The sequence below is a fragment of the Schistocerca gregaria genome, chromosome X, assembly GCF_023897955.1.
Source record: "Schistocerca gregaria isolate iqSchGreg1 chromosome X, iqSchGreg1.2, whole genome shotgun sequence".
Lineage (NCBI taxonomy): Eukaryota > Metazoa > Arthropoda > Insecta > Orthoptera > Acrididae > Schistocerca > Schistocerca gregaria.
Window position 1 is genome coordinate 727,271,219 of NC_064931.1, and position 24,952 is coordinate 727,296,170.

The 24,952-nt window shown below is 43.0% G+C and overlaps 1 protein-coding gene across 1 annotated transcript in view; it reads left to right on the top strand.

Moving 5' to 3' along the window:
• Positions 1-24,952, top strand: part of LOC126298972 (glutamate [NMDA] receptor subunit 1) — a 516,838-nt gene that overhangs the window by 176,586 nt on the left and 315,300 nt on the right. The window contains exons 3-4 of the mRNA XM_049990592.1: positions 69-191; positions 8,948-9,076. Coding sequence (XP_049846549.1) covers positions 69-191; positions 8,948-9,076 — 252 coding nt within the window. The remainder of the gene's footprint in view (positions 1-68; positions 192-8,947; positions 9,077-24,952) is intronic.

Sequence of the window (24,952 nt, forward strand, 5' to 3'; positions counted from 1 at the left end):
TACAACGTGACAACAGCGTAACTGAGAACAAATATTTACTATTAATACCCAGTAACTTCTGTTTTCAGAACCTGAACTTTGCGGAGCATATAGTGCCGAAAGGCATCACGTACTATGCGACTGCAATGCAGATGGATCCAAATCCAATACGAACAGCCCTTAGTGTGTGCAACCTCCTCATAGCACAAAGAGTAAGTAAGAAATGACAATAATATGACTTTCTCTGTAATTTTGCATGTTAGACATCAAAAGAATAGACTTTAATAAGTTGTTTCGGAGGAATTGATTTCGCGTGCACATTTCAATTCTCTGTGTGTATTGCGCAATTTAGTTAGCACCTTTGCCAATCACAGCGTTTTCTCTTTTAAAAATGTGGTTCGGAGCGAGAGAGGACACAAGGGAAGTAACACAAAACGTAGAGTGAGCACATCAAAATACGAATGTTGTGTTGTTAAGCACTCAAGCACAGCGAAAATCCATGTTCTCTCTCTCTGTGTGTGTGTGTGTGAGAGAGAGAGAGAGAGAGAGAGAGAAACAGAGGTTACAGAAGTAAACAATGAGATGAATATAAAAATGTTTAGGAAATTTCTTCTGGACAAATTAATGTTTAGTTCCATTCCGTCAAAAATTAGATACGAGGATTGGAACTTTAATAGTGGCAACTATTTATTTACAGCCCGTACAAAACAGGTGCGTGTTTCAAAGTTTTACTGACCTTCAAAGTAGCCACCGGCATTGTGTATAACCCGTTTCCAACTAGGCGGAAGTCATAGGATAGTCTTAGCAGGGCCAGTTGTGTTGACAGCTCGAGCGGCGCGGTCTATTGCCAGACGAATTTGTAGCAGTTCTGAAGCGAATGCCGTGAAGTGTTTCCTTCAGTTTAGAAATCGCGTTGAACTCACGAGGGCTTAAGTCAGCGAAGTTCAGTAGGTTGTATAGCACTTAGCAGCCCAATCAGTCAAACAAATCAGTAACAGCTTGCACTGTACGTGCTTGAGCATTGTCCTGCAAAATGGCCAGGTCCTGCAGAAAGTGTCGTAGGTTGTGTTCCAAAAGTGAACAGCATAGAGACAGAAGTGATTACACTTTCTGCAGGACCTGACCATCATTTGCAGGACAATGCTCAAGTATATACAGTGCAAGCTGCTACTGATTTGGTTGACTGATGGGGCTGCTAAGTGCTATACCACCTACTGAACTTCGCTGACTTAAGCCCTCGTGAGTTCAACGCGATTTATAAACTGAAGGAAACACTTCACGGCATTCGCTTCAGAACTGCTACAAATTCGTCGGGCAACAGACCGCGCCGCTCGAACTGTCAACACAACCGGCACTGCTAAGAGTATCCTACGACTTCCACATCGCTGGCAACGGGTTGTACACAATGCTGGTGATTACTTTGAAGGTCAGTAAAACTTTGAAACAAGTATCTATTTTGTACGAGCTTCAGATAAATAGTTGCCACTATTAAAGTTCCAACCCTCGTAGATTAGAAAAACACATACCTCAGAACTGACGGACTTCGACGCAGACACAAACCAGTTTCTGTGAAATCTTCTAAACTTATACAAATTTAATTTTTTCTGGATAAAAATTGGCTCTGAGCACTATGGGACTTAACTTCTGAGGTCATCAGTCCCCTAGAACTTAGAACTACTTAAACCTAACTAATCTAAGGACATCAAACACACCCATGCCCGAGGCAGAATTGAAACCTGCGACAGTAGCGGTCGCGCGGTTCCAGACTGTAGCGCCTAGAACCGCTCGGGCACTCCGGCCGGCTTTTCTGGATCGAGGTAGGATGTTCAGTATGGTTCAACATTAATGTCTGATATTTTAGCCCTGCCCAAGATCTCTGCTCATGAGATATATTGCCATCATTCCCGTAAGACAGCAATACAAAATCGTTTCATCTGCCAATTCCACTTTCTGTAGTAGATTTGAATGTAAAAGAAATCCCGACATAAGCTATGCCGACTTTCCCAATACTCAAAAATAAGCTTGATGAGTAACCACCTCTGCCTATAAACAAGTTAAATGAACATTTCGATTCAAAAAATGGTTCAAATGGCTCTGAGCACTATGGGACTTAACTGCTGTGGTCATCAGTCCCCTAGAACTTAGAACTACTTAAACCTAACTAACCTAAGGACATCACACACATCCATGCCCGAGGCAGGATTCGAACCTGCGACCGCAGCAGTCGCGCGGTTCCGGACTGAGCGCCTTAACCGCGAGACCACCGCGGATTTCGATTCAGTCACCAGCAGACATTCACCACGGTCTGCTTCCTTGAAAGGCGTTATCAGTGAGTGATTAGCCCACCAGCCCATTCAGCTGCATACGTAACGCTGCTGGCAGGAAAATTGGCAAGGAAGGACAGAGAATGGGAATTCTTTGCCTTCTGCAAAGTTGACTGTCAAGCCCCATCAGATTAGTAGTTTACAGTTGCGAAGGCGAATGTTGGTAACTTGTGGGGTGGGAGAGAATTTCTTAGAAACGTGATGGAAAAGAGAAATGAGCGAAGATTTACAACAACTTCTAATTTGTCATAAATACAGAATAGTTCCAACCAGTATTGCAAGGAGTATCATTGCTGGCTTCCGAAAGATTGCAGGAGTAAGAGCACTGCAGAATGAATACTCCCGAAACAGAAAAAATTGGTTTTATTCTCCTGTTTTCACTTATTCCACCAACTTGTAGTATTCCACCTATTGATGTAAATTATCACCTGAGTTGCTTGACTCTATGAGCACCAGTGACTAGGTCTGTCACACAACGCATCAGGTCCACCAGCACTTATGCATCTTCAACGCGATGCACAATCCTATACCACAGAAAATAAAACCGAAAGTCACCACCGCCCATCGATCGCGTGCGTTTTCTCGAGATCATTTGCAGAAGCAATCATCAGACGTTTTCCTTGAAAGTGAGTTCCGAAGTCCTCGCCATCTCTGGGGATACTGATATTCGCCAAAATCCATCAAATTCGAATACAGCGCCCACTGCAGTACATATGTTTTATTTCGGCCATCCGACATACTCTTTTCAAAGCAATCTAACTGGCACACACAGTGTAAACAACACTGAGATTGTCTGACGAGCTTGTAATGTGGTTGTTCCTTTTTTGATTTAAAATTAAATATTTGTTTATACCATAAATATGTTTAGTTCGCTGTTGATCGCTGGTAAATATCATCATTTTTCCCTCTCATTACAAATTCGACCACCAGTGACTTAAATCCCGCACTCTGATGTTCAGTATAACAACGGCTTGTTGGAGACTGAAGTAGGAATCCATGTGTAGGAGTAATATTTTTCTTCAAAGAACTCGAAACCCATGGGGGAGGGTGAGGGGGGGGGTGTAATATTTTTCTTCAAAAACTGCTTGGGCATAATTCTTTATTTACAGCTCCATACTTGATTTCCAAACTTACATTTTTGGCACTCTATGAACGGCTATATTTTGTGTTCATTATATGACCTCTGTGTAATGTCTGCCGTGGCTCTCGGGGTCATACACTGTGTGAAATTAGTTTTTCCTCTACATGTGGTATTAGTGGACATAACTGTCATGTTACGAATAAAATACTTAACTCATATACATTTACTGTCGATTATAACAGCAAATGACAGTTCAGTATGAAATTACAACTAAACCTGTCTTCACATACAGAAGAGCGGAATTTGACGACTACACAAAATGGTTCAAATGGCTTTAAGCACTATGGGACTTAACATCTGCCATCAGTCCCCAAGACTCAGAATTACTTAAACCTGGCTAACCTAAGGACATCACACATATCCATGCCCGTGGCAAGATTCAAACCTGCGACCGTTGCAGCAATACGGTTCCGCACTGAAGCGCCTAGAATCGCTCGCCCACAGTGGCCGGCACGAATATACAAGTTCAATGTGTAACCCTTGAACCGTCATTTCTGTGTAGTTGAGCTATCCAGTCCTTTCACTAGATCTACAACGACCCTAGGTACATAAGGAGGCTTATACCATTTTGGTACCACCCACTGCCGGCCAATAATAATCTGATCGAGTTGAAGATAATTTGTCATGAACTTCCTGGTGTAGAACATTTTATTTCAACGAGAATTTTTCTTGTGGCTTCACACTCAAAAGAAAACATTAAATGTTTACCCAGCACTGAATGGAGGCTTGGTTCATGATCCAAGTCTATTTCGATAACACCATTTGCCATACAGTATTGAGAAAAGTCAGAGTACCTAATGACTCCACAATAAAATGAATTTTGTCCATAATGTTACGGTTGAACTCCGTGACTGTTTCTTTTTAGGGTGTAGAATAATAACCGCTACCACGCATTTTATTTAACACACCACCAGTTTCGGGTTTCTGCCCATCTTCAAGTAGTTTACATTCAATTAAATGTTTCCGTACTCAAGGTTGAATATAACTGTTTAAATAAAAACCAAACCCGGCTGGCCATATAGATTTAGATTTTCTGTGATTTCCCTAAATTGTTCTGGCCAGAGTGGCCGAGCGGTTGTAGGCGCTACAGTCTGGAACCGCACGACCGCTACAGTCGCAGGTTAGAATCCTGCCTCGGGCATGGATGTGTGTGATGTTCTTAGGTTAGTTAGGTTTAAGTAGTTCTATGTTATAGGGGACTGATGACCTTAGCAGTTAAGTCTCATAGTGCTCAGAGCAATTTGAACTATTTTGAACCCTAAATTGCTCCTAGCAAGTGGTGGGATGATTCCTTTGAAAAGGTCAGGGCCGATTTCCTTCCCCATTCTTTTGTAATCCGAGCTTGTGCTCCGTCTCTAACAATCGAATTGTCGACAGGAAATTAAACTCTAATCTTCCTTCCTTTTAAAACGTTTGAAAGAAGAGTACAGAACGGACGAGTACAGAACGGACGAGTACAGAACGGACGAGTACGAGTACGGAAATGTAACGCTTGTTCATACTGGTGTTCGCGTAAGGAGCACGAAGATAAGATGAGAGAAATCAGGGTTCGTACGGAGGCTCGCAGATAGTGGCTTTCCCGTCGCTCTATTTGCATGTGGAATAAGAAAGAGATGACTTGAAGTTCTACGTCTGCCATTACCCCACTGTAGCTTGCGATGTATGTAAGTAGATGCGGATGTAAAACGAGCACGAGAACCCCAATTTGTGGTATTTACACTGCAATAGGACGTTCCCGCCGTCTTGATTCTCAGTTTTAGCACATTTCTCGAATACTTTTGTGAAAAGACTCAGTGCTAACAGTAACAAGAGTCATATGATTGTGATGAGACTGTACTCAGCTTTCAAGACCTTTCGAAGCTCCAAAAAAGTATACTGTAACATTTCAGTAAAACAAATACACCTCATTCAGTATCTCGATTGTTACAAAACTTGAAGGTTTAACAAGCAAGAAAATTACGTGCCCATCAGCGTACTTTCACTTGCCGAAAACCTCGTTTAGATATCTTGAACTATTCACGAAGTAAAATGAGTACTTCATCTTAGTACAGTTGAGAAATCATAATGATGTTCACAATTAAAAATCTGTAAAAACGGTGATCCGAATTACTCTTCATTAAAAACTGCATTTAGTCCCCCCCACCCGAGGTGTTGTCCAGGGGTACCTTCTGGGTACATTGGTATGAGGAACTCGTGGTCTCCGTTGGCTCGCTGAGAGCTAATGATTTAACGATTAATTATTTCGTACGTTACCTTTGCTTCTGTGAAAACAACTACACAACAGTGCAAAAGTCTATGTTACGCAATTATCTAAACGCATAACAGAAAACAGAGTGAAATACAAGAGAACTCTCAGATGAAACACGAACACAGTTCGGCATGGCGTCGTCGTATCCATGTCCATACTGTTGCGCATCATTGTTAAGTACGACTAATACCTCATGAAGAGCAGACCTAAGACAGAACCGAGCAATACTGAATCCAAGATTTCGGGCGAATAGTGACATGGGCGTTCATGTTGACAGCAGTAAGCACCGTGAATGAATGGAATATGTTCGATTTCACAGAGCGCATACCGTCGACATTTGCATTAGTTTTAGTGGAATAAAGATACGAACGAAAGTGGGGCAAGAAGCCAAACTAAGTCTAATAACTTCGGAACGAGCCACAAAGGACTGTGGGTCCTTATATGAAAATACTTAAACGGTATCCCTGACAAACGGTGAAAGTTTCTACTTAGAAAGCTATCAACACTACTGTTGATAAACATTTTAATTACTTGCCTAATGATATAAACTGCCTGACGGATAGCAAAATTTGAAAGTCAGTTAAGTTTTCCCTTTTCAATCCCTGTCTCATAGAATAATGTTTATTTACGTGAGCTTATTTTTAATTGGTAAATATGAAACTATATGCAAATATGAATAAAGTTAATTATCTAGTAAAGTAGCTCTTTTGCGACTTTACTCGCTGGTGTAGTACTAAACTAAATTAATGCTTCTGTACTCGTGCAACATTCCACTATATATTGTAACATAGCTGTTCATTACAATTTTCCGGTGTTGGTGATAATTTTGTGCTTAAAATTAGTTACTTTATTCTTAACTTTTCAAACGTGTTATAGTTAGCCGAAATTATCCTGAATGTATTTAATATTTTAAGAAATGCAACTTTTCAAGTTATAATTACACTCCTGGAAATGGAATAAAGAACACATTGACACCGGTGTGTCAGACCCACCATACTTGCTCCGGACACTGCGAGAGGGCTGTACAAGCAATGATCACACGCACGGCACAGCGGACACACCAGGAACCGCGGCGTTGGCCGTCGAATGGCGCTAGCTGCGCAGCATTTGTGCACCGCCGCCGTCAGTGTCAGCCAGTTTGCCCTGGCATACGGAGCTCCATCGCAGTCTTTAACACTGGTAGCATGCCGCGACAGCGTGGACGTGAACAGTATGTGCAGTTGACGGACTTTGAGCGAGGGCGTATAGTGGGCATGCGGGAGGCCGGGTGGACGTACCGCCGAATTGCTCAACACGTGGGGCGTGAGGTCTCCACAGTACATCGATGTTGTCGCCAGTGGTCGGCGGAAGGTGCACGTGCCCGTCGACATGGGACCGGACCGTAGCGACGCACGGATGCACGCCAGACCGTAGGATCCTACGCAGTGCCTTAGGGGACCGCACCGCCACTTCCCAGCAAATTAGGGACACTGTTGCTCCTGGGGTATCGGCGAGGACCATTCGCAACCGTCTCCATGAAGCTGGACTACGGTCCCGCACACCGTTAGGCCGTCTTCCGCTCACGCCCCAACATTGTGCAGCCCGCCTCCAGTGGTGTCGCGACAGGCGTGAATGGAGGGGCAAATGGAGACGTGTCGTCTTCAGCGATAAGAGTCGTTTCTGCCTTGGTGCCAATGATGGTCGTATGTGTGTTTGGCGCCGTGCAGGTGAGCGCCACAATCAGGACTGCATACGACGGAGGCACACAGGGCCAACACCTGGCATCATGGTGTGGGGAGCGATCTCCTACACTGACCGTACACCTCTGGTGATCATTGAGGGGATACTGAGTAGTGCGCGGTACATCCAAACCGTCATCGAACCCCTCGTTCTACCATTCCTAGACCAGCAATGGAACTTGCTGTTCCAACAGGACAATGCACGTCCGCATGTATCCCGTGCCACCCAACGTGCTCTAGAAGGTGTAAGTCAACTACCCTGGCCAGCAAGATCTCCGGACCTGTCCCCCATTGAGCATGTTTGGGACTGGATGAAGCGTCGTCTCACGCGGTCTGCACGTCCAGCACGAACGCTGGTCCAACTGAGGCTACAGGTGGAAATGGCATGGCAAGCCGTCCCACAGGACTACATCCAGCATCTCTACGATCGTCTCCATGGGAGAATAGCAGCCTGCATTGCTGCGAAAGGTGGATATACACTGTACTAGTGCCGACATTGTGCATGCTCTGTTGCCTGTGTCTATGTGCCTGTGGTTCTGTCAGTGTGATCATGTGATGTATCTGACCCTAGGAATGTGTCAATAAAGTTTCCCCTTCCTGGCACAATGAATTCACGGTGTTCTTATTTCAATTTCCAGGAGTGTAAATTTAATAATTAAGAAAAGCTGATTAAAACGAAAAGCCTGAAATGTAACATTTGAGCTTTATCTCTTTCTTTTGGTGCAGAAAAAGACCAAAAAACGGTTCAGTATCATGTCATTTAACTTCAAATTAATCTATATAAAGTGTTAATCTGAACGAGAAACGGGTATTAGTCAAGATATGCTGCTATAATATTATCTGGGAACTCTTCCATTTGGTCCGTGTTTTCATAGAAAAACAGGAATATCACAATGCGAGTCCGCCTTGATGCAAAACATCTTGTTATTCGTTTACTTCTATATTATCTCAAACTAGTTTCGGCGACAAATATCACCATCATCAATGGGGTTTTTAAATCTAAAACATGCAGAAAAGGGTATGGTTGTACAAACACAGTAAAACATTATTAGATTTTTACAAATCGTCAGCTGCTAACATACGAAGTTCACCTTTGAGTATTTGTTTACTAACAGCCGCTCATATGGTTGCAGATGACATGATGTTCCCTAAGTAAAAAGACGGCAACAAAAAAAAAAAAGAACAGAAAATATGTCACAAACAGCGCCAATAATTGCTTAAAACATGCTGTAGCGTACAATAAATAAGGTAGTATGAAAGTATCAATATAAAACTATATTTCAAAAGACGATTTATAAAAATGTTATAATGTTTTGCTGTGTTTGTACAACCATACCATTTTCTGCATGTTTTAGATTAAAGAAAACCACAGATGGTAATATTTGTCGCCGAAACTAGTTTGGGATAATAAAGCAAAAAGCGAATAACAAGATGTTTTACATCAAGGCGCACTCAATTTGTGATATTACTGTTAGACCTACTGCTATAAAGAAAATTGGATTTACAGCTTCTAGATATGCCTTTTTGTGTCACTCAGGTGTATGCAGTAATTGTCTCTCACCCGTTAACTGGTGACCTTTCTCCTGCTGCCGTGTCCTATACAAGTGGATTTTATCACATTCCTGTGATTGGAATTTCTTCAAGAGATTCAGCATTCTCCGACAAGGTAAAACTGTTCACATTCTTCAACTTTTCGTTTTAAAATATCAGTATGTAGATGGAATAGTGACATGTTTCTGCATCTCGGTTCTACTTGTCGTTGCAGACAAATTAGTTTCTTCTTCGATACAGTGTTCGGTGTCATACTATAATTATTAATAGCGTTACAAAGCAGAACCTGCCTCTGTTAAGTAAAGGAATAAAACACTGAATTTTCCGTTTCTATTTTAGTGTTTTTAATAGCGTTCTTCCGTCCTGGAAATGGAAGTTTAAGTATGCAAGTTGCAAGTACTGCCATACATATGTGTTCGTCAGATCTTCACGTCAGCGATCAGCCAATTCTTTGCATGTTTAGAAAGTTCACTGATTACAATTTATTCATCGTGAGTTTTGATAAGATAAATTTTGTATGGTCACGCATAGGTGAGTGTCATTGCACGGCGTCGGGTATATAATCTCAAATGGGAAAATTTTACTTTATTTGTGTCTCACGCCGCCAGAAAATCCACAGTTTGGTCGACCTCATATGTGAGAGATTTCTGGTAACGGTACAACCATTAGGAATTGGCCTCTGTATGTCCGACTTTTTAGCGATGGTTGCAGGACTCGGCTATTCGATACATGATGCCAAATTAATAACCTTTCAGCCGCCTGCTGTCCAACCTTATTTTATTTGACAACCAGTTTCAACGTTTTACTACGCCATCTTCACGCCTCTGACCGACGTGTAGGAAGATTCTACCTCGGTTGTGATCAAAACAGGTGCCAGCAATACTGATATTAGTAGATTTTTGCTTTAGCGCTAACTTCAACTATCATCTACCGACTGTCGCCAGTTGATGGTTGAAGACATCAGTATAGCAAAAATCTATTAATACCAGTATTTGCTGGCCACTGTTTTGATCACAACCAAGATAGAATCTTCCTACATCTCGGTCAGGGGCCTGAAGATGGCGTAGTAAAACGCTGAAACTGGTTGCCAAATAAGATAAGGCTGGAATCTAGACGGCTGAAAGGTGTTTAATTTGACATCCTATTATAAATTATGACGGCCCAGTGTTAAGATGCTAGAATTGTACACTGCCTGACATAAAAAAGGAAAGCGTCCGGTAGGGGAAATGGAAACAAATGAAACTTCACAGACAGAGTGTGTAGATGATAGTATTGTAGTGATTACAAAATCGATTTAAACTAAGAAATCGGCAGATGGAGACCTCTTATCAGTATGACGTTGCAGCCATTCTGGCGTGGATGCATGCACTGATTCGGATGGGAAGCGTGTCAAGGCCGTTGTATTCTCTCTTGATGCAAGCCGACCCCCAGCTGTTTTAACTAGTCCTCGATGTCCTGGACACTTGCGTTGGGATGGAGTTATAACGGTGCAGTTGGTGACTGGCTTCTGCATCGTCAGCTGCAATGGAATTCCTAGTTGGTCGGTTATAGTCGGTGGTTCTGCTAGAAAAGGATGTAATTGCGGCAGAAAGAGGTTACGATAACTTGTTCATTGCTGTTTGTTTACAATCATGAGACTTGGAAACTGAAAGTGACGATGGCGGGCAAGGTGAATACCCTAACACCGCGTCCCCCGGTACGTCAGCCTCTGGCTGCTGACCATGCGCACTGCTGCTGCTGTGTATGGCCCGTATTGTCCACTCAGAGTATGGAGGCCACGAGGTGGTAGCTGTGTTTACGTCCGGCACGCTCCAAAGCCCTAGAGCGAAGAAGTCATCCGTTGACATCAGGCCAGATGCGGATATGGCTGGGCGCTCGCATCCTACTCCCTAAACGGCGGCGAAGTACTGAGTTGCTCGAGCGTCTAGGTGCTCATGGAAGAGGCAGGGGATTCGTGACGCCATCGGCACGGCTCCAGCCAGCACCCCCTATAGAGGAAAGCCTGCGCGCCCGCTCAGTGACGTCACGCACAGAGTCTGGTGCCGGTGCTCGCAGTCCGTTTGGCGACAGCAATAGACTGTAAAATTCGTAAAGAAGTCTGATATACCTCTCATGAATCACAAGATTTCCTTTCTTAAATGACCCAGTTCTTCTGTCTGTAACTTATTTCTGCATACCTTTTAGCTCCGAAGTAAAAAGTGGCTATAATAACTTTCACTATCTGAGGCATCAAAGCTCCCAAATGGATGGACACATTTCATTGTAGTTGAGTTTATTTTAAAGTTGCTTTAATGAGGATTGTCACGACTTGTTTGATGACAGTCTGTTTAGCCGTTCAAAGATCGTCAGCTATACAAAGTGAAAGTGTTTGCCAATGTGCTCTTTTCCAGTACCAAACTGGAAGTGCTGTAGTATAAATTGTAAATCTCGGAAAGGCCTACCTAAACGTCTGCAACAGTATATATTTATCTTTTATGGCTGAGCACCATTCACCATTCTTCCGTTTTGTAGTTGCTGTGGAAGACGACTTTTAATGACAAAAATTTTGATTGAAAGTCACCCATGAAAGTTCTCGTATGCTCTTGCGGACTTTCTATTAGGTTTTTTTTTTTTAGTTAAATATTGCATGATTTTGTCGCAGGTCTAATAGTGTGGACGGCATTTTGCAAAGTAGCACACTGGCGGCTAACATTTTACGGACATTGTTCACTGCTATTGCCTCTTTTAAGAAATAAACAAAATACATACTCACTCTTGAACTTAAAGAAGGAGTAAAGTTACCTCTGCGAATTCTTGACAACCATTTCTTCCTCGTTGCTTCATCCTCCAGAAATTAAAACAAAGTTACTTTTGGTCCACCGTCATAATTTCCACAACAATTCGGCACAGAGCAAGGAAACGGCATTTTGCAGGCAACGAAATATTCACAGGCAAGAAAAACAGATGACAATATTCACAGTCAACGTCTGTCTTCATGAGTTCTACGAACCGGGGTGATGCAAATCTTTTTTTTACCTGTGGGTATGGGGAGCACTGTGTGGATGTGTAAAACATCTGGAGCATGGGCATCAGGCAGGGGTATGGGAAACCATCAGGGCATAATTTAATTACTCTTGAGGGAAGATTAGCAAACGTCCATCTTGTGTCCTTTCTTACCTCAGGAAGAACATTTAACTCGGCAGTAATAACTCTGTTGCCGTGGACGAGTAATAAAACAGTTACTGCATGAGGGTAACCACTGCAGGCATACACACTAGTTAAGAGCTTGCCAGCCACAGGCAAGTCAGAATGCTGTGAAGACCTTGGCTTGTGTTGGGGCCAGTGAGTTGGGCAGGCAGAAAACACTTGCAAGGGATCGTGTAATGTTGCTGATGACCACGGAGACTGTTCAAAAGCCCTAATGATCGAAAGGCAAGTCTCTAACGTCGGATCCATGAGTTTTATGAAGTCACTACAGAATCCTTCATCCAACGAATGTACAAGAATCATGTATCTGACAAGGGAAGTTACATAGGACTGATTACATTGGGGTTAGTACACTGGAACCGACAGTCACGAGATAAGCCCCGCAATGTCGCTATCCATTCTCTGTAAGATTGTCCACTGAGCTTGTGGCAGCTAAAAACTTATGGTGAGCCTTCGTAATGTGCACTTGACAATCGAAATATTTTAGCAAACAAATTTTTAAGTGATCGTATGGGAGAACATGGGACACCACTTCAGGGTAGAGTTGCTGCAGCAAATGATAAATTTGCAGGCCTCCATATGCCAAGATGAATGCATCCTACTGGATGTCATCTATGATACCATGGACCAAGAAATGTTGCTCTATTCTGGCCATGTAATTCATCCAGAACTCGATCTTTCAGTCCAAGTCATAGAACAGCAGCAGCACCCCTCTCAATCCTTTCACCAGTGAATCGCTGTGGGACAGTTGGTTGGACATCTATATCTACATGATTACTCTGCAATTCACATTTAAGTGCTTGGCAGAGGGTTCATCGAACCACAATCATACTATCTCCCTACCATTCCACTCCCGAACAGCGCGCGAGAAAAACGAACACCTAAACCTTTCTGTTCGAGCTCTGATTTCTCTTATTTTATATTGATGATCATTCCTACCTATGTAGGTTGGGCTCAACAAAATATTTTCGCATTCGGAAGAGAAAGTTGGTGACTGAAATTTCGTAAATACATCTCGCGGCGACGAAAAACGTCTTTGCTTTAACCACTTCCTTCCCAACTCGCGTATCATATCTGCCACACTCTCTCCCCTATTACGTGATAATACAAAACGAACTGCCCTTTTTTGCACCCTTTCGATGTCCTCCGTCAATCCCACCTGGTAAGGATCCCACATAGCGCAGCAATATTCTAACAGACGACGAACAAGTGTAGTGTAAGCTGTCTCTTTAGTGGACTTGTTGCATCTTCTAAGTGTCCTGCCAATGAAACGCAACCTTTGGCTCGCCCTCCCCACAATATTATCTATGTGGTCTTTCCAACTGAAGTTGTTCATAATTTTAACACCTAGGTACTTAGTTGAATTGACAGCCTTGAGAATTGTACTATTTATCGAGTAATCAAATTCCAATGGATTTCTTTTGGAACTCATGTGGATCACCTCACACTTTTCGTTATTTAGCGTCAACTGCCACCTGCCACACCATACAGCAATCTTTTCTAAATCGCTTTGCAACTGATATTGGTCTTCGGATGACCTTACTAGACGGTAAATTACAGCATCATCTGCGAACAACCTAAGAGAACTGCTCAGATTGTCACCCAGGTCATTTATATAGATCAGGAACAGCAGAGGTCTCAGGACGCTTCCCTGGGGAACACCTGATATCACTTCAGTTTTACTCGATGATTTGCCGTCTATTACTGCGAACTGCGACCTTCCTGACGGGAAATCACGAATCCAGTCGTACAACTGAGACGATACCCCATAGGCCCGCAGCTTGATTAGAAGTCGCGTGTGAGGAACGGTGTCAAAAGATTTCCGGAATTCCAGAAATACGGAATCAACCTGAGATCCCCTGTCGATAGCGGCCATTGCTTCGTGCGAATAAAGAGCTAGCTGCGTTGCCCAAGAACGATGTTTTCTGAAACCATGCTGATTACGTATCAATAGATCGTTCCCTTCGAGGTGATTCATAATGTTTGAATACAGTATGTGCTCCAAAACCCTAACGCAAACCAACGTCAGTGATATAGGTCTGTAGTTCGATGGATTACTCCAGGTTGGATGTGGTGATGGCTGCCACCTTCTCCACCACCATGTGCATGGCTTACTCCATGTTCTGGAGTAGTAGCAAAAGTTGGGTTGTAATATTCGAAGGATCAGACATGGTGGAGCAAGAAAACACTATCGTGGTCTTCACACCGGAGGAGTCACATGTACGCTATCGCTGTCTACCTGGGGCATTGAACACGTGTGAAAATATTGGTTTGCTGAAAAATTCCTCGTAAGAATTAGCTAAGTCTTGTGACAGTTGAGCCACAGTGAGAACACAGCTCATGTAAACAATTTAGAACAGATTTGCTGAAAATTACTTACACCAAAATACTACTCCTTTGGAGAAAAATTAGCCACTAAATTAGTTTGTCGAATTTCGTGATGGTCATTGAATTTACACAAGACCAAACGTAGGCTAAAGGCCATAATGGTGAAAGAGTCAAAAATTAATATTGACGAAGAAGTAGAACAAAAAAACGTAGTGAATGTCGATGGCCAAAACCAAGATCCTGGTCATCTCTCACACAGAGCCCAAGTCCTGGTACTGGTGAAGTGGTGACTCCCTCAATTGGCAGTGGCTGGTGTGGCATGCCGTCATACATAGCAAAAGCTCCAGTCGAGATTCTGACTGAACAATGGCAGATGCAGTAGGCGTCTGGCACAGAGCTCGACGGAAGATGCCTCGGAGTGATTTTGCACCAGCCTAAATACCCAGGCAGGCTGCATAGAGATACTAGAGGAACTACTCGCGATCTCATGGCCCATGGACACAGGCGCCTACTCCATGGGGCTTCAGGGTGTCCGAGCCACCTCAAAAATTCGTTTGGTTAAGAAAATTGTTAGTTATATTATGCTTTGTAAAATCACAAAATTATGTTGGTATTTTTTATTTTCCTTGTTTGACGATAGTTGCCATTTAAAATACATTCAGTAATGAGTTAAAACAAATAATTATTACGGTAGTGGGCAGGTTAACTGAAAACGAGTGATGTGAATCGTGACAGTGTTACAGTGCTGCGGGCACACACAATTTTTCCTGGTGCGCGAACCTTCGGGTAAAGTCTGGCGCCGGCGGGCCAGCGCTGCGGCCACGGTGACATCAAAAGGACTGCAGTAGAAGCGCCTGGAACCCTCCACCTCGCGCCGCTTTGACGCTTAGAGCCATTACGGTGCTGCGGCTATATAAAGCCCACCCTGCTGTCGCAGTCATTTAGTGTGGATAGTTTCATTCAGTGCACATGTTTAGTGTTCCGACTTTAGTGTCTAGTGGACTATTTTACATGACTATATTTTATTCGTTTACTTTAGTCTAAAAAATGGCTCTGAGCACTATGGGACTTAACATCTGTGGTCATCAGTCCCCTAGAACTTAGAACTACTTAAACCTAACTAACCTAAGGACATCACACACATCCATGCCCGAGGCAGGATTCGAACCTGCGACCGTAGCAGTCGCGCGGTTCCGGACTGAGCGCCTAGAACCGACAGACCACCGCGGCCGGCTACTTTAGTCTCTTAGCGTATTGTGAATTAAGATTGCAATGGATAAATTTGTTACCTCAAAGGCGCGCTTGGAAGTTGATGATACTGTAAGTCAACCTCCAACAATTATTGTGTTATCAATTGCTTCGTCATCTTCAGACGAGAACCGTTTACAGCCGAAACCTGAACAATCTGGCAAGGGAAGATCATTTGAAAACTCTTGTTTGATCAAATATACGTGGCTAGAATATGAAACATCTACTGAAAAGCATTTTGCAAAACCTACAAAGAGGCAGATGCTAAAAATCTGTTACAGTTTTCTTCAAAAAAAGATGTATTTACTTCCGTAGGGTTTTCTACCTGGGAAAAGGCTTTGGAAAAATTCCGTCTTCATGAAAATACGTTTACGCATATAGGTGTTCGGAAACTAAATTCTATCACTAACCGAAGTGTGGCATCCCAGTTGAATGAAAATTTAGATGGTGATATGAGGAAAGGCCGTTAAGCTCTTGAGACAATTTTTACTACTGTGCAATTTCTATGCCGACAAGGACTCTCAATTAGAGGGCACAAAGATGTAAACTCAAATTTTTTTCAATTGTTGGAGCTCCAAAAGAATGATATACCTGTCTTTAAGGACTGGTTAGGGCGTTTGGGGTATAAGTGCACGTCCCACGATATTCAAAACGAGATCATTGATCTACTAAGAAAGTCTGTGTTGAGAAAAGTATTGGCTTCAATCAAGAAGACTGAACATTTTTCTATTACTGTTCACGAAACAAGTGATTCCTCGATTCAAGAACAAGTGTCATTTTGTATTCATACTGTCGACGATTCCTTAATCATCAACGAAGACTTTATTGGCTTATACCAGACCGCCAACACCGAATCACAAAGTCTGTTAGGTATTTTAAAATGGTTCAAATGGCTCTGAGCACTATGGGGCTTAACTGCTGTGGTCATCAGTCCCCTAGAACTTAGAACTACTTAAACCTAACTAACCTACGGACATCGCACACATCCATGCCCGAGGCAGGATTCGAACCTGCGACCGTAGCGGTCACGCGGTTCCAGACTGTAGCGCCTAGAACCGCTCGGCCACCCGGCCGGCGTTAGGTATTTTAAAAGACGTTTATGATCGTCTTGGTTTGACAGTGGATAACTTACGAGGGCATTGCTATGATGGTGCCTCGAATATGAGAGGTAAGTTCAGAGGACTAAAAAGTTAGTTTTGGATATACAAAAAAATAAAAAATAAATTGACATGTTCCACACCCACGAGGATCTCATCAGCACCGATCTATGGAACGAAAAACTAATCTAATCTAATCAAAACTGCTCTGCTCACAGTTTAGACTTGACAGTTGTAGACAGTCTCCGCAATCTTACATCTATGAGGGATATTATGGCTTTAGCCAAGGACTTAATAAACACCGTAAGGGAATCCAACAAAAGGATGGGACTTTTCAGAAGCATACGTTGTGAGAGCGCCAACGACCAAGCTGGTCTACGACCCCTTTCCCGGATCGATGGACTGCGAGCTTCTAGTATCTTGAGAATATTGAAAAACTTTGAAGAAAGTGTAGAGTATTTTTGAAACATTTTCTGCAGAGGACGAAAGAGAGGCAGGTTACAAATGTGCAGGCTACCTTGAGTCAATGTTACAATTCAACACTTATTTCTTTTTACGTCTCTATTGCCATGCAATGAACCCAGTAGAGAATGTCAATGAAAAAATTCAATGCCCTCATCTAAGTGTTGCTGATCTGGAAAAAATATATGAGGGCTTGATTTGTATGTTGAATGGAAGGTGTGATAGTTTTGAACATTTTTGGGAATTGTGTTTAAAAGAAAAACCTTCACAAATTGATGATCCTCCGCTTCCTAGGAATCGAAATATACCAAAGAAGTATGAAAACAACGAGGCCAGCTCACTGCATACTTTCAAAACCCCAAAGGAATACTTCAAAGCTATTTACGAGGGTTGCCAGCGTTGTGGAAGACGTAGTATACCGTTAGCAGAGTCAGTTATCCTTAAATATAAATAATACATGATTATAAGCACGACACGTAGATGGTTGAGTTACAGATTTCCATTGGATGTGACGTACGTCAAATATTTTAGGACAATTACTCCGTAAAAAAACGCACCACATGTGTGTAAAGGAAGCATGAAAACTGACTGAAGATGAATCGTAATGATTCGAAACCGGTAACGGTACCTTTTGAATAAAGGAACTGAGTATAAATTTGCGGCTGGTTGCTGTCTCAACGTCATCAAGTACTGAGTATTTCAAAATGACATAGACATTGAGAGACTGCGGTTACACTTGAATATGTTAGCCGATATCGCAAATAAAAATCAACTGGTCTTAAAAAACATGCGTGATGTAAGAAATTACATTGCACAAGAGCCTGCAGTTGAAGAAATTTTGTCAGAAGTAGAGAAGTGCATTAAGCTCCTCCAAGTAGTTCCAATCACGAAAGCAACAGCAGAACGGTCTTTTAGCACCCTTATATGTCTGAAGTCATACCTCCGATCAACAATGGGACAGAAGCGAATGAACAACTTGACTGTTCTTCATACCCAACGAGATGTTTTGGATGCATTGGATGTCCGACCAGTCACCAACGACTTCATATTCAGTAATCCAGTCAGACGGTCGACATTTGCACCTTTCTAAAGACACTCTCGCCCTAATAATGGCATTTAGAGCAATATTAAAAATCTTTATAAAATAGGGAATGAAATACATACATATGTTAAATTTTCCGTTTCGAAATATTAGCACTAGTTTAGTACCTTATTACTATATTACTGTATTAGTTATTTTCAAATACTTAAATTTTTTAGGGTATAAGACCCAATTAAAACCTGCTATTTACATACTTTTTGACTGAAAGTATTAGGCATACTTTGTTGACTTTATAGACTTTATAGGCTTTATAGGCTGTATAGGCTGTATAGACTGTATAGGCTGTATAGACTGTATAGGCTGTATAGTGTTGACTTTATTAACTACGTTAAAGTATTAACTTTATTAACTGCGTTAAAGTATTAACTTTATTAACTGCGTTAAAATATTAACTTTGAGTTATTGTTTTTATTTAATGATCCCTGAGCGTTCTTCAGAGTAAGCTTAAATTAGCTATTTCGCTTATTAATCAAAGTGCTATTGCTGTACGACAGCAATATTTTCTGTTTTATTCTTTTAATGATAGTTTAGGATTTATTTAAATATACTTTGTTTTTTCAGAGCTATATATTCACTGCTCTGTAATAGTCTGTAATCATGATTATTACTGTAAATTAAATTAGTTTTTTACGAAAATACCGTGCGTGTTTATGATTTGTTTCTTTTTTCAAAGCCAAAAAATGTCAGGCTTGTCGAGTTTCCTGGAGTGTCGAGTTATCGAGAGTCCAGTTTTCGGGGTTCTAATGTTGATCATATGACTCTAAAATGCTTAAAAAAACATTAAAACTCACTATTTTTCACCTAAAATTTAGAAAATTTCCGGGGGAACACCCACCAATATGCCCCACTCTCCAATACTTTTTATAAGTCGGCGCCCCTGCTCATGGAGGTCTGCGGGGTCCGAGTCCTGTGGCGTCATCACTTTGCCTTCTGCTGGCCTGGCAGCATGCGTGATTGAAGCTCTGTCATCTGCTGATGTAACAAGGGTGACCAGACGTCCAGATTAATCCGGACATGTCCTCCTTTTTAGCTCTTTGTCCGGGGTCCGGGTGGATTTTTACAGAGTCCGGCTTTTTCGCAAAGTTTAGCGTAATACAGTTAAATTTACAATTCGTTCCGTTCTATTGTTCTTTTCTTAAATACTTTAACTATTGGCACAGCCTTCGTGATAAACTCGCACAAAGGCGGTGTTAGTAGGTGGCAACGGTATCGTCGATGTTATCGTTGATCTACCTATAAGAGAATGCAAATATCGATTATTTAAAATTTTCGTTTCGTATCTTCACTTTGTAGTGGCTTGGATTCCGGTAGGGCACGTGTGATTTGTGAGTGTAATTTTTAACCGAGTGAGTTACGTAAAATATTTGGCAATGCCTAAACGAAAGTGTGCATTTCCTCCAAATATCCGGCTTTACGAAAGGGAGAAATGCATTTGAAACGGAATGTAAGATATGTGGAGCTGGAACGTACGTCTCAGTGGCCAATAAAGGTAAGAAATAACTCGACAGATTAACTGTCATGGTTTTATTTCATTGTTTCGTACTCATTCAATTTATTTGTATTCAGAACGTTAAAGTGCAGTTTACATGTCGTCAGCTGCTGCTTGAATTGTAGATGTTGGTAGCGGTGCGTCAAATGAAGGGAGTTGAATGGTCTTACGTTTTTCGCTTTGTAAACAATTCCATGTTGTTGACATAACAAAACAATTGACGCCACACTGTCACCGCAATCAATGTTTTTAAATTTTTATATTGCTCAGTTAACCACACCTGACCATCAGTAACAATTAACTACTAGTTTTACCGGTAATTCCCGGCAGTCACGTGACTTGTCCAAAGCTGACGGGTGGTATCCTCATCCGCAGTTGACCCGTTTGGTGTGTCCTCTTATTTCTTCCTTTGTCCTCCTTTTTGAAGCTGTTTGTCCTCCTTTTTAAACAGTTGCATCTGTTCACCCTAGATGTAACCCCTTCGAAGTTAGGTCGCTGGTACACTCTACTCTGAGAAGGATTGCCACTCTGTAGAACATACAGCCAGTAAATAACACAAAAATCGTTCCTTGGTCTTTATTACTGTTTTGGTGTTCTGAAGTTTACTATCAATTATCTGACCATCCATCCAACATCTAGGGTGCTATCTTTGACAGTAATAGTTTTCCAGCCGCAAAACCAAAATGAAACGGTCCTCCATCCATTTCTACTATACGTACGCTATTCGAAGTCAACGTTGGCGTGATGTGTAATCACGAAATCTAAACCGAGTAGGACTTCGTAGCCACTGCCACTTATGGGAAGAACTTCATTAACCCGAAAGTTACATTCTCCCATTCGTATACTTAATGCCATGAACCAAGTAAATCTACATTACCCCTTCCCATACAATTTAATGCCTAGCCTGGCGGGTTTAATTCTGCTTTACAAAGTGTACTCTTTCTTGCCACAGATACATGATGTCCAGCGTCTAATAACAATTTACACAACTTTCATTTCATATAACCAGTCAGAAAAATGTCTGCCACTGACTCCACGGAGAGGTTCTGGATCTTTCCGTTTTCAGCACTTTATTGAATTTAACTTGCCACGTCCGTGTACTAATTTCTGGTGCAACACATTCAATTAAATTCCAATGGAAGAATGCTGGAGTGAGGCTTAGACCATGTTACATAATGATAGTTGCTCTTTCTTGAACACTGGTATATCCGGCGGTTCCCAGTACGTTTTTCCGAACACAATTTTCGACATGGTGTCTGCTTTATCTGAGATAATATGATTAGTGACTTGTGTCCTGCGAATCAGTAAGAGTTCATGAAGAACGCTTAAAACAACCTCCCTGTAGTCCTCTGCAAAAACAAGTACCACGCAAAGAAACCGAAATGTCTATCATCATCAACAAATCCTTTTAGTTCATTTGTCGATCAATGCGACTGCATCACTTGACGTAAAAGATGCATATCTGCTCATTAGTGTTGCAGTTCCCAGATTGGGCACATGATCAATAATGTGGCTATTCAAAGGATACTGAATCTCTGAAAACATGTGAAGTGTTCAATTTCTATGTAACCCGTTGTCAATAGCATTCTGCACTTATGTTTTCAGCGAGAAGTCTTCCTTAAATATACAGAAGACTGTCGACTGATGGTAGATAAGTGTTCTTGTTTTCTCACAATCGATACTGAATCGCTGTGAGCGAAAACTGGTTGATCAAATGATTTATACTTGCAATATTCGAGGCAAGTAATAGAGTCGTCAATGACAATTTTTTCTCTCACGTTCAGTACGTTACGTAACTCACCTTCTTCTTATTCTTCTTCTCCTCTCACCGCATTGCTGAATGAGTGCTTACAGAGAACGAAGTTAGGATTTACAGCACTGTGTATCCTATTGATGATAGTATTTGTCAATTGTGAGGATTCAACATATTTTTCAACCCACAATATTTCCGTCTTGATCTTTAATTGAGATACTTAATTCTGAAGCATGTCTTAGCACAACTGGCATGTAAATGGGCGAATTTGGTGATTCCACACTCTTACATCCAGGCGTTACTGCAGGCAAGACCTGAAGTAACGTGTGTACAGGAGTAGCATCCTGGAATGAACCTCCCCATATGTTACAGTCAGTGTATATGACGTTAACGTTTTGGATATTTATTCGATGTTTTGCGGTCTTTAAGGTTACGTTTTTCAATTACTTTTTTCTCAAAACATAAAACTGACTCCATATCCAGGCAGAAGTAAAGCTGTGAGGACCGGGCGTGAGTCGTGCTTCGGTAGCTCAGTTGGCAGTCGGCTGTCAGCCGTGGCAGCGTGCGGACGGCCCCGCGCGCCGGCCCCGTGCTCCGCTGCAGGTTTGTTTACTTCCGCGTCGTAACTTTAAGGCTTGTGTCCGTCTACCGTGAACATGTCGAGCGCTTACCGCCGTGATACCCTTAAAGTTTCCTTCCCAGCTGAACATGCACGACCTCGTGCACATGAAGTTGAAACGTTCCTACATGAAGAAGTTTGTTTAGATCCTAAACACGTTATCGGAATCCATTTTTCGATCACGAGTAGTGTCGTTCATATTAAAATGACAAACACCGAGGTGTGTGAAGATGTTATTCGCTGCCATGCCAGTAGACTTAAGTTCAAATACTCTGATGTTCACGTCAGAGCTGTAACACTTGAACTCGCAGAGTACGGTCAACGCGTGATTAAGGTTTTTGAAATACCTTTTGAAGTGCCGAAGGACGTAGTTGTCTCTGCGTTACAACCATACGGTAACGTCATCGGTTACGCAGAGGAAAAATGGCAAACCTTCACGACCTACCATGTCCTTAATGGTGTTCGTCAGGTCAAAATTGAACTGAAAAAACATATACCATCATACCTGACAATTGGCGGTGTGCGAGCCATTGTCATGTACGACGGCCAACCCCGAACATGTGCGGGTTGTGGACAAGAAGGCCACGTCAGATCCGCCTGCATGCGACGCCGCCTGATCCAGACACCGATCGGCGAGGAAGCGTCCCTGTCACATATACCAAGGTTGCCCAGGAAGGTAGCACCTCTACACAGGGTCTTCCTGCTCCGTTGACGTCGTCTGATCTGATAGATGCAACCGCTACTGAGATTCCTTCTGAGGTGCCACAGACGCCAGATCCTGACCTGCCGCATCATCGCAGCACTGTGACTGACAATGCTACTGAGATGGACGTTGAACCGGGAGTGGTACCTACTTCTGCTTTCCTTCAGACTGGCCGGAATCAGACGAAAGCCGCCCGCAATCAGACTCGGAACGACCTGTTCGAAAACAAGGGTCGACACGAAAGAGAAAGAAACGTAGCCGTACACCCCCTCATGAATCCATTCTACAGATGGATACCGGGGATGCAGAACCGAATATGGACAGCAAACCGCTCTATGATGACCAAAAGTCTGATGCGAACGACCCACCACAGGCGACCACTGGCAACGATCACCCCTCCTTACTGGCGCCGTCGCTCCCACAGATCGACGTTGAAGAGAGTCTATCCGCTGAGCCGAAAACTACGTCTCCTCTCCACATGGATGATGTACACAGCCGGTACCCTACCGCAGTATCAGTCTCCTGGGCAGACGATGTGGAGATAGAAGGGACTGGGGTGGACGGTGCTGATGATGGGGCGCCCCCATCGGTTGCGCCCTCGCCCGCAAACTATCCACAACAGCAACCTCTTCGGCGGACCGGCAAGATCGACGATCTCTCGCTCCTGAAGAAGCAGCCCCACCTGTGCCTGTGGGACTCCCACACCAGCATTATCATGTCTCAACGATTAACCTCACGACCATTCGTGCGCCCCACAAACTAGCGCTGCTCCACGGTATGATTTATGATGCGAACATTGATATTGCGCTTTTTCAGGAAGTGCATGTCGCCGATTTTTCACCACCACATGGCTTCACAGCGCATCTTTCTCCCGCTTCGGACACCGATAGTGGTGTTGCCATCATCTTACGAGAAGGTCCTCCTGCCGAAGATGTCCTATACCTCCCCAACGGCAGAGGTATGGCCCATACTCTCTTTGGTGTACGCATCGTCAACATTTATGCGCCGTCGGGCCCCAGTTACCGCCGTGAACGCAATGCCTTCTTCGCAGATGAAGTTACACCCCTTTTTTATGGGACCACACAATGACTGGGTCATGGGTGGAGACTTCAAGTGCAATCAGCGACCTCAGGATCCATTGCCGCGTCACTCACCATGCGCAGCTCTGGAAACAGTCGTGACGCGGCTACAATTTGTCGACACGTGGAGACATGTTCACGGTGATCTTTTGGGCTTTACGTACTACACTGCGCACTCCTCTAGCCGACTGGGTCGCATCTACATCTCGCGATCCCTAATTCAACACACTCAACAGGCTGAAATCTGGCCTGTTGCTTTCTCAGATCATGAGGCTTACTTCTGTGACTTGTTCTCACAAGACAGGCAGTATGGCACGGACGTGGTTTATGGAAACTGAACACGGCACTTCTTAATTCACCTGACTGTCAACTTCTAATAGAAGACACTTGGATCACATGTAATAAACGCCGTCCCACGTATCCGTCTACCATATCCTGGGCCGGACGCGGTGGTCTCGCGGTTCTAGGCGCCCAGTCCGGAACCGTGCGACTGCTACTGTCGCAGGTTCGAATCCTGCCTCGGGCATGTATGTGTGTGATGTCCTTAGGTTAGTTAGGTTTAAGTAGTTCTAAGTTCTAGGGGACTGATGACCACAGCAGTTGAGTCCCATAGTGCTCAGAGCCATTTGAACCATATCCTGGTGGATCCAGTGTGCAAAACCTGCTCTTCGAAAATCTTTGATCCGGTATGGCAAAGATGTTGTCACCTGGAGGAAGAGCACTATGGACTTTTCCTACAGGATCCTACGAGAATGCTCCACGATGCTAGCCTTCCCTGAGCGCCATACAAGGATGAACCATGCTAAGGCCCAAATCTCCAATCTTATGCGAAGGCATTTGGAAGGAGCGATAGTACGATTTCGTACTACTGATCGCATGTCTCATGAACATCCATCTATGTACCATATCATCCAAGAACGCCAAC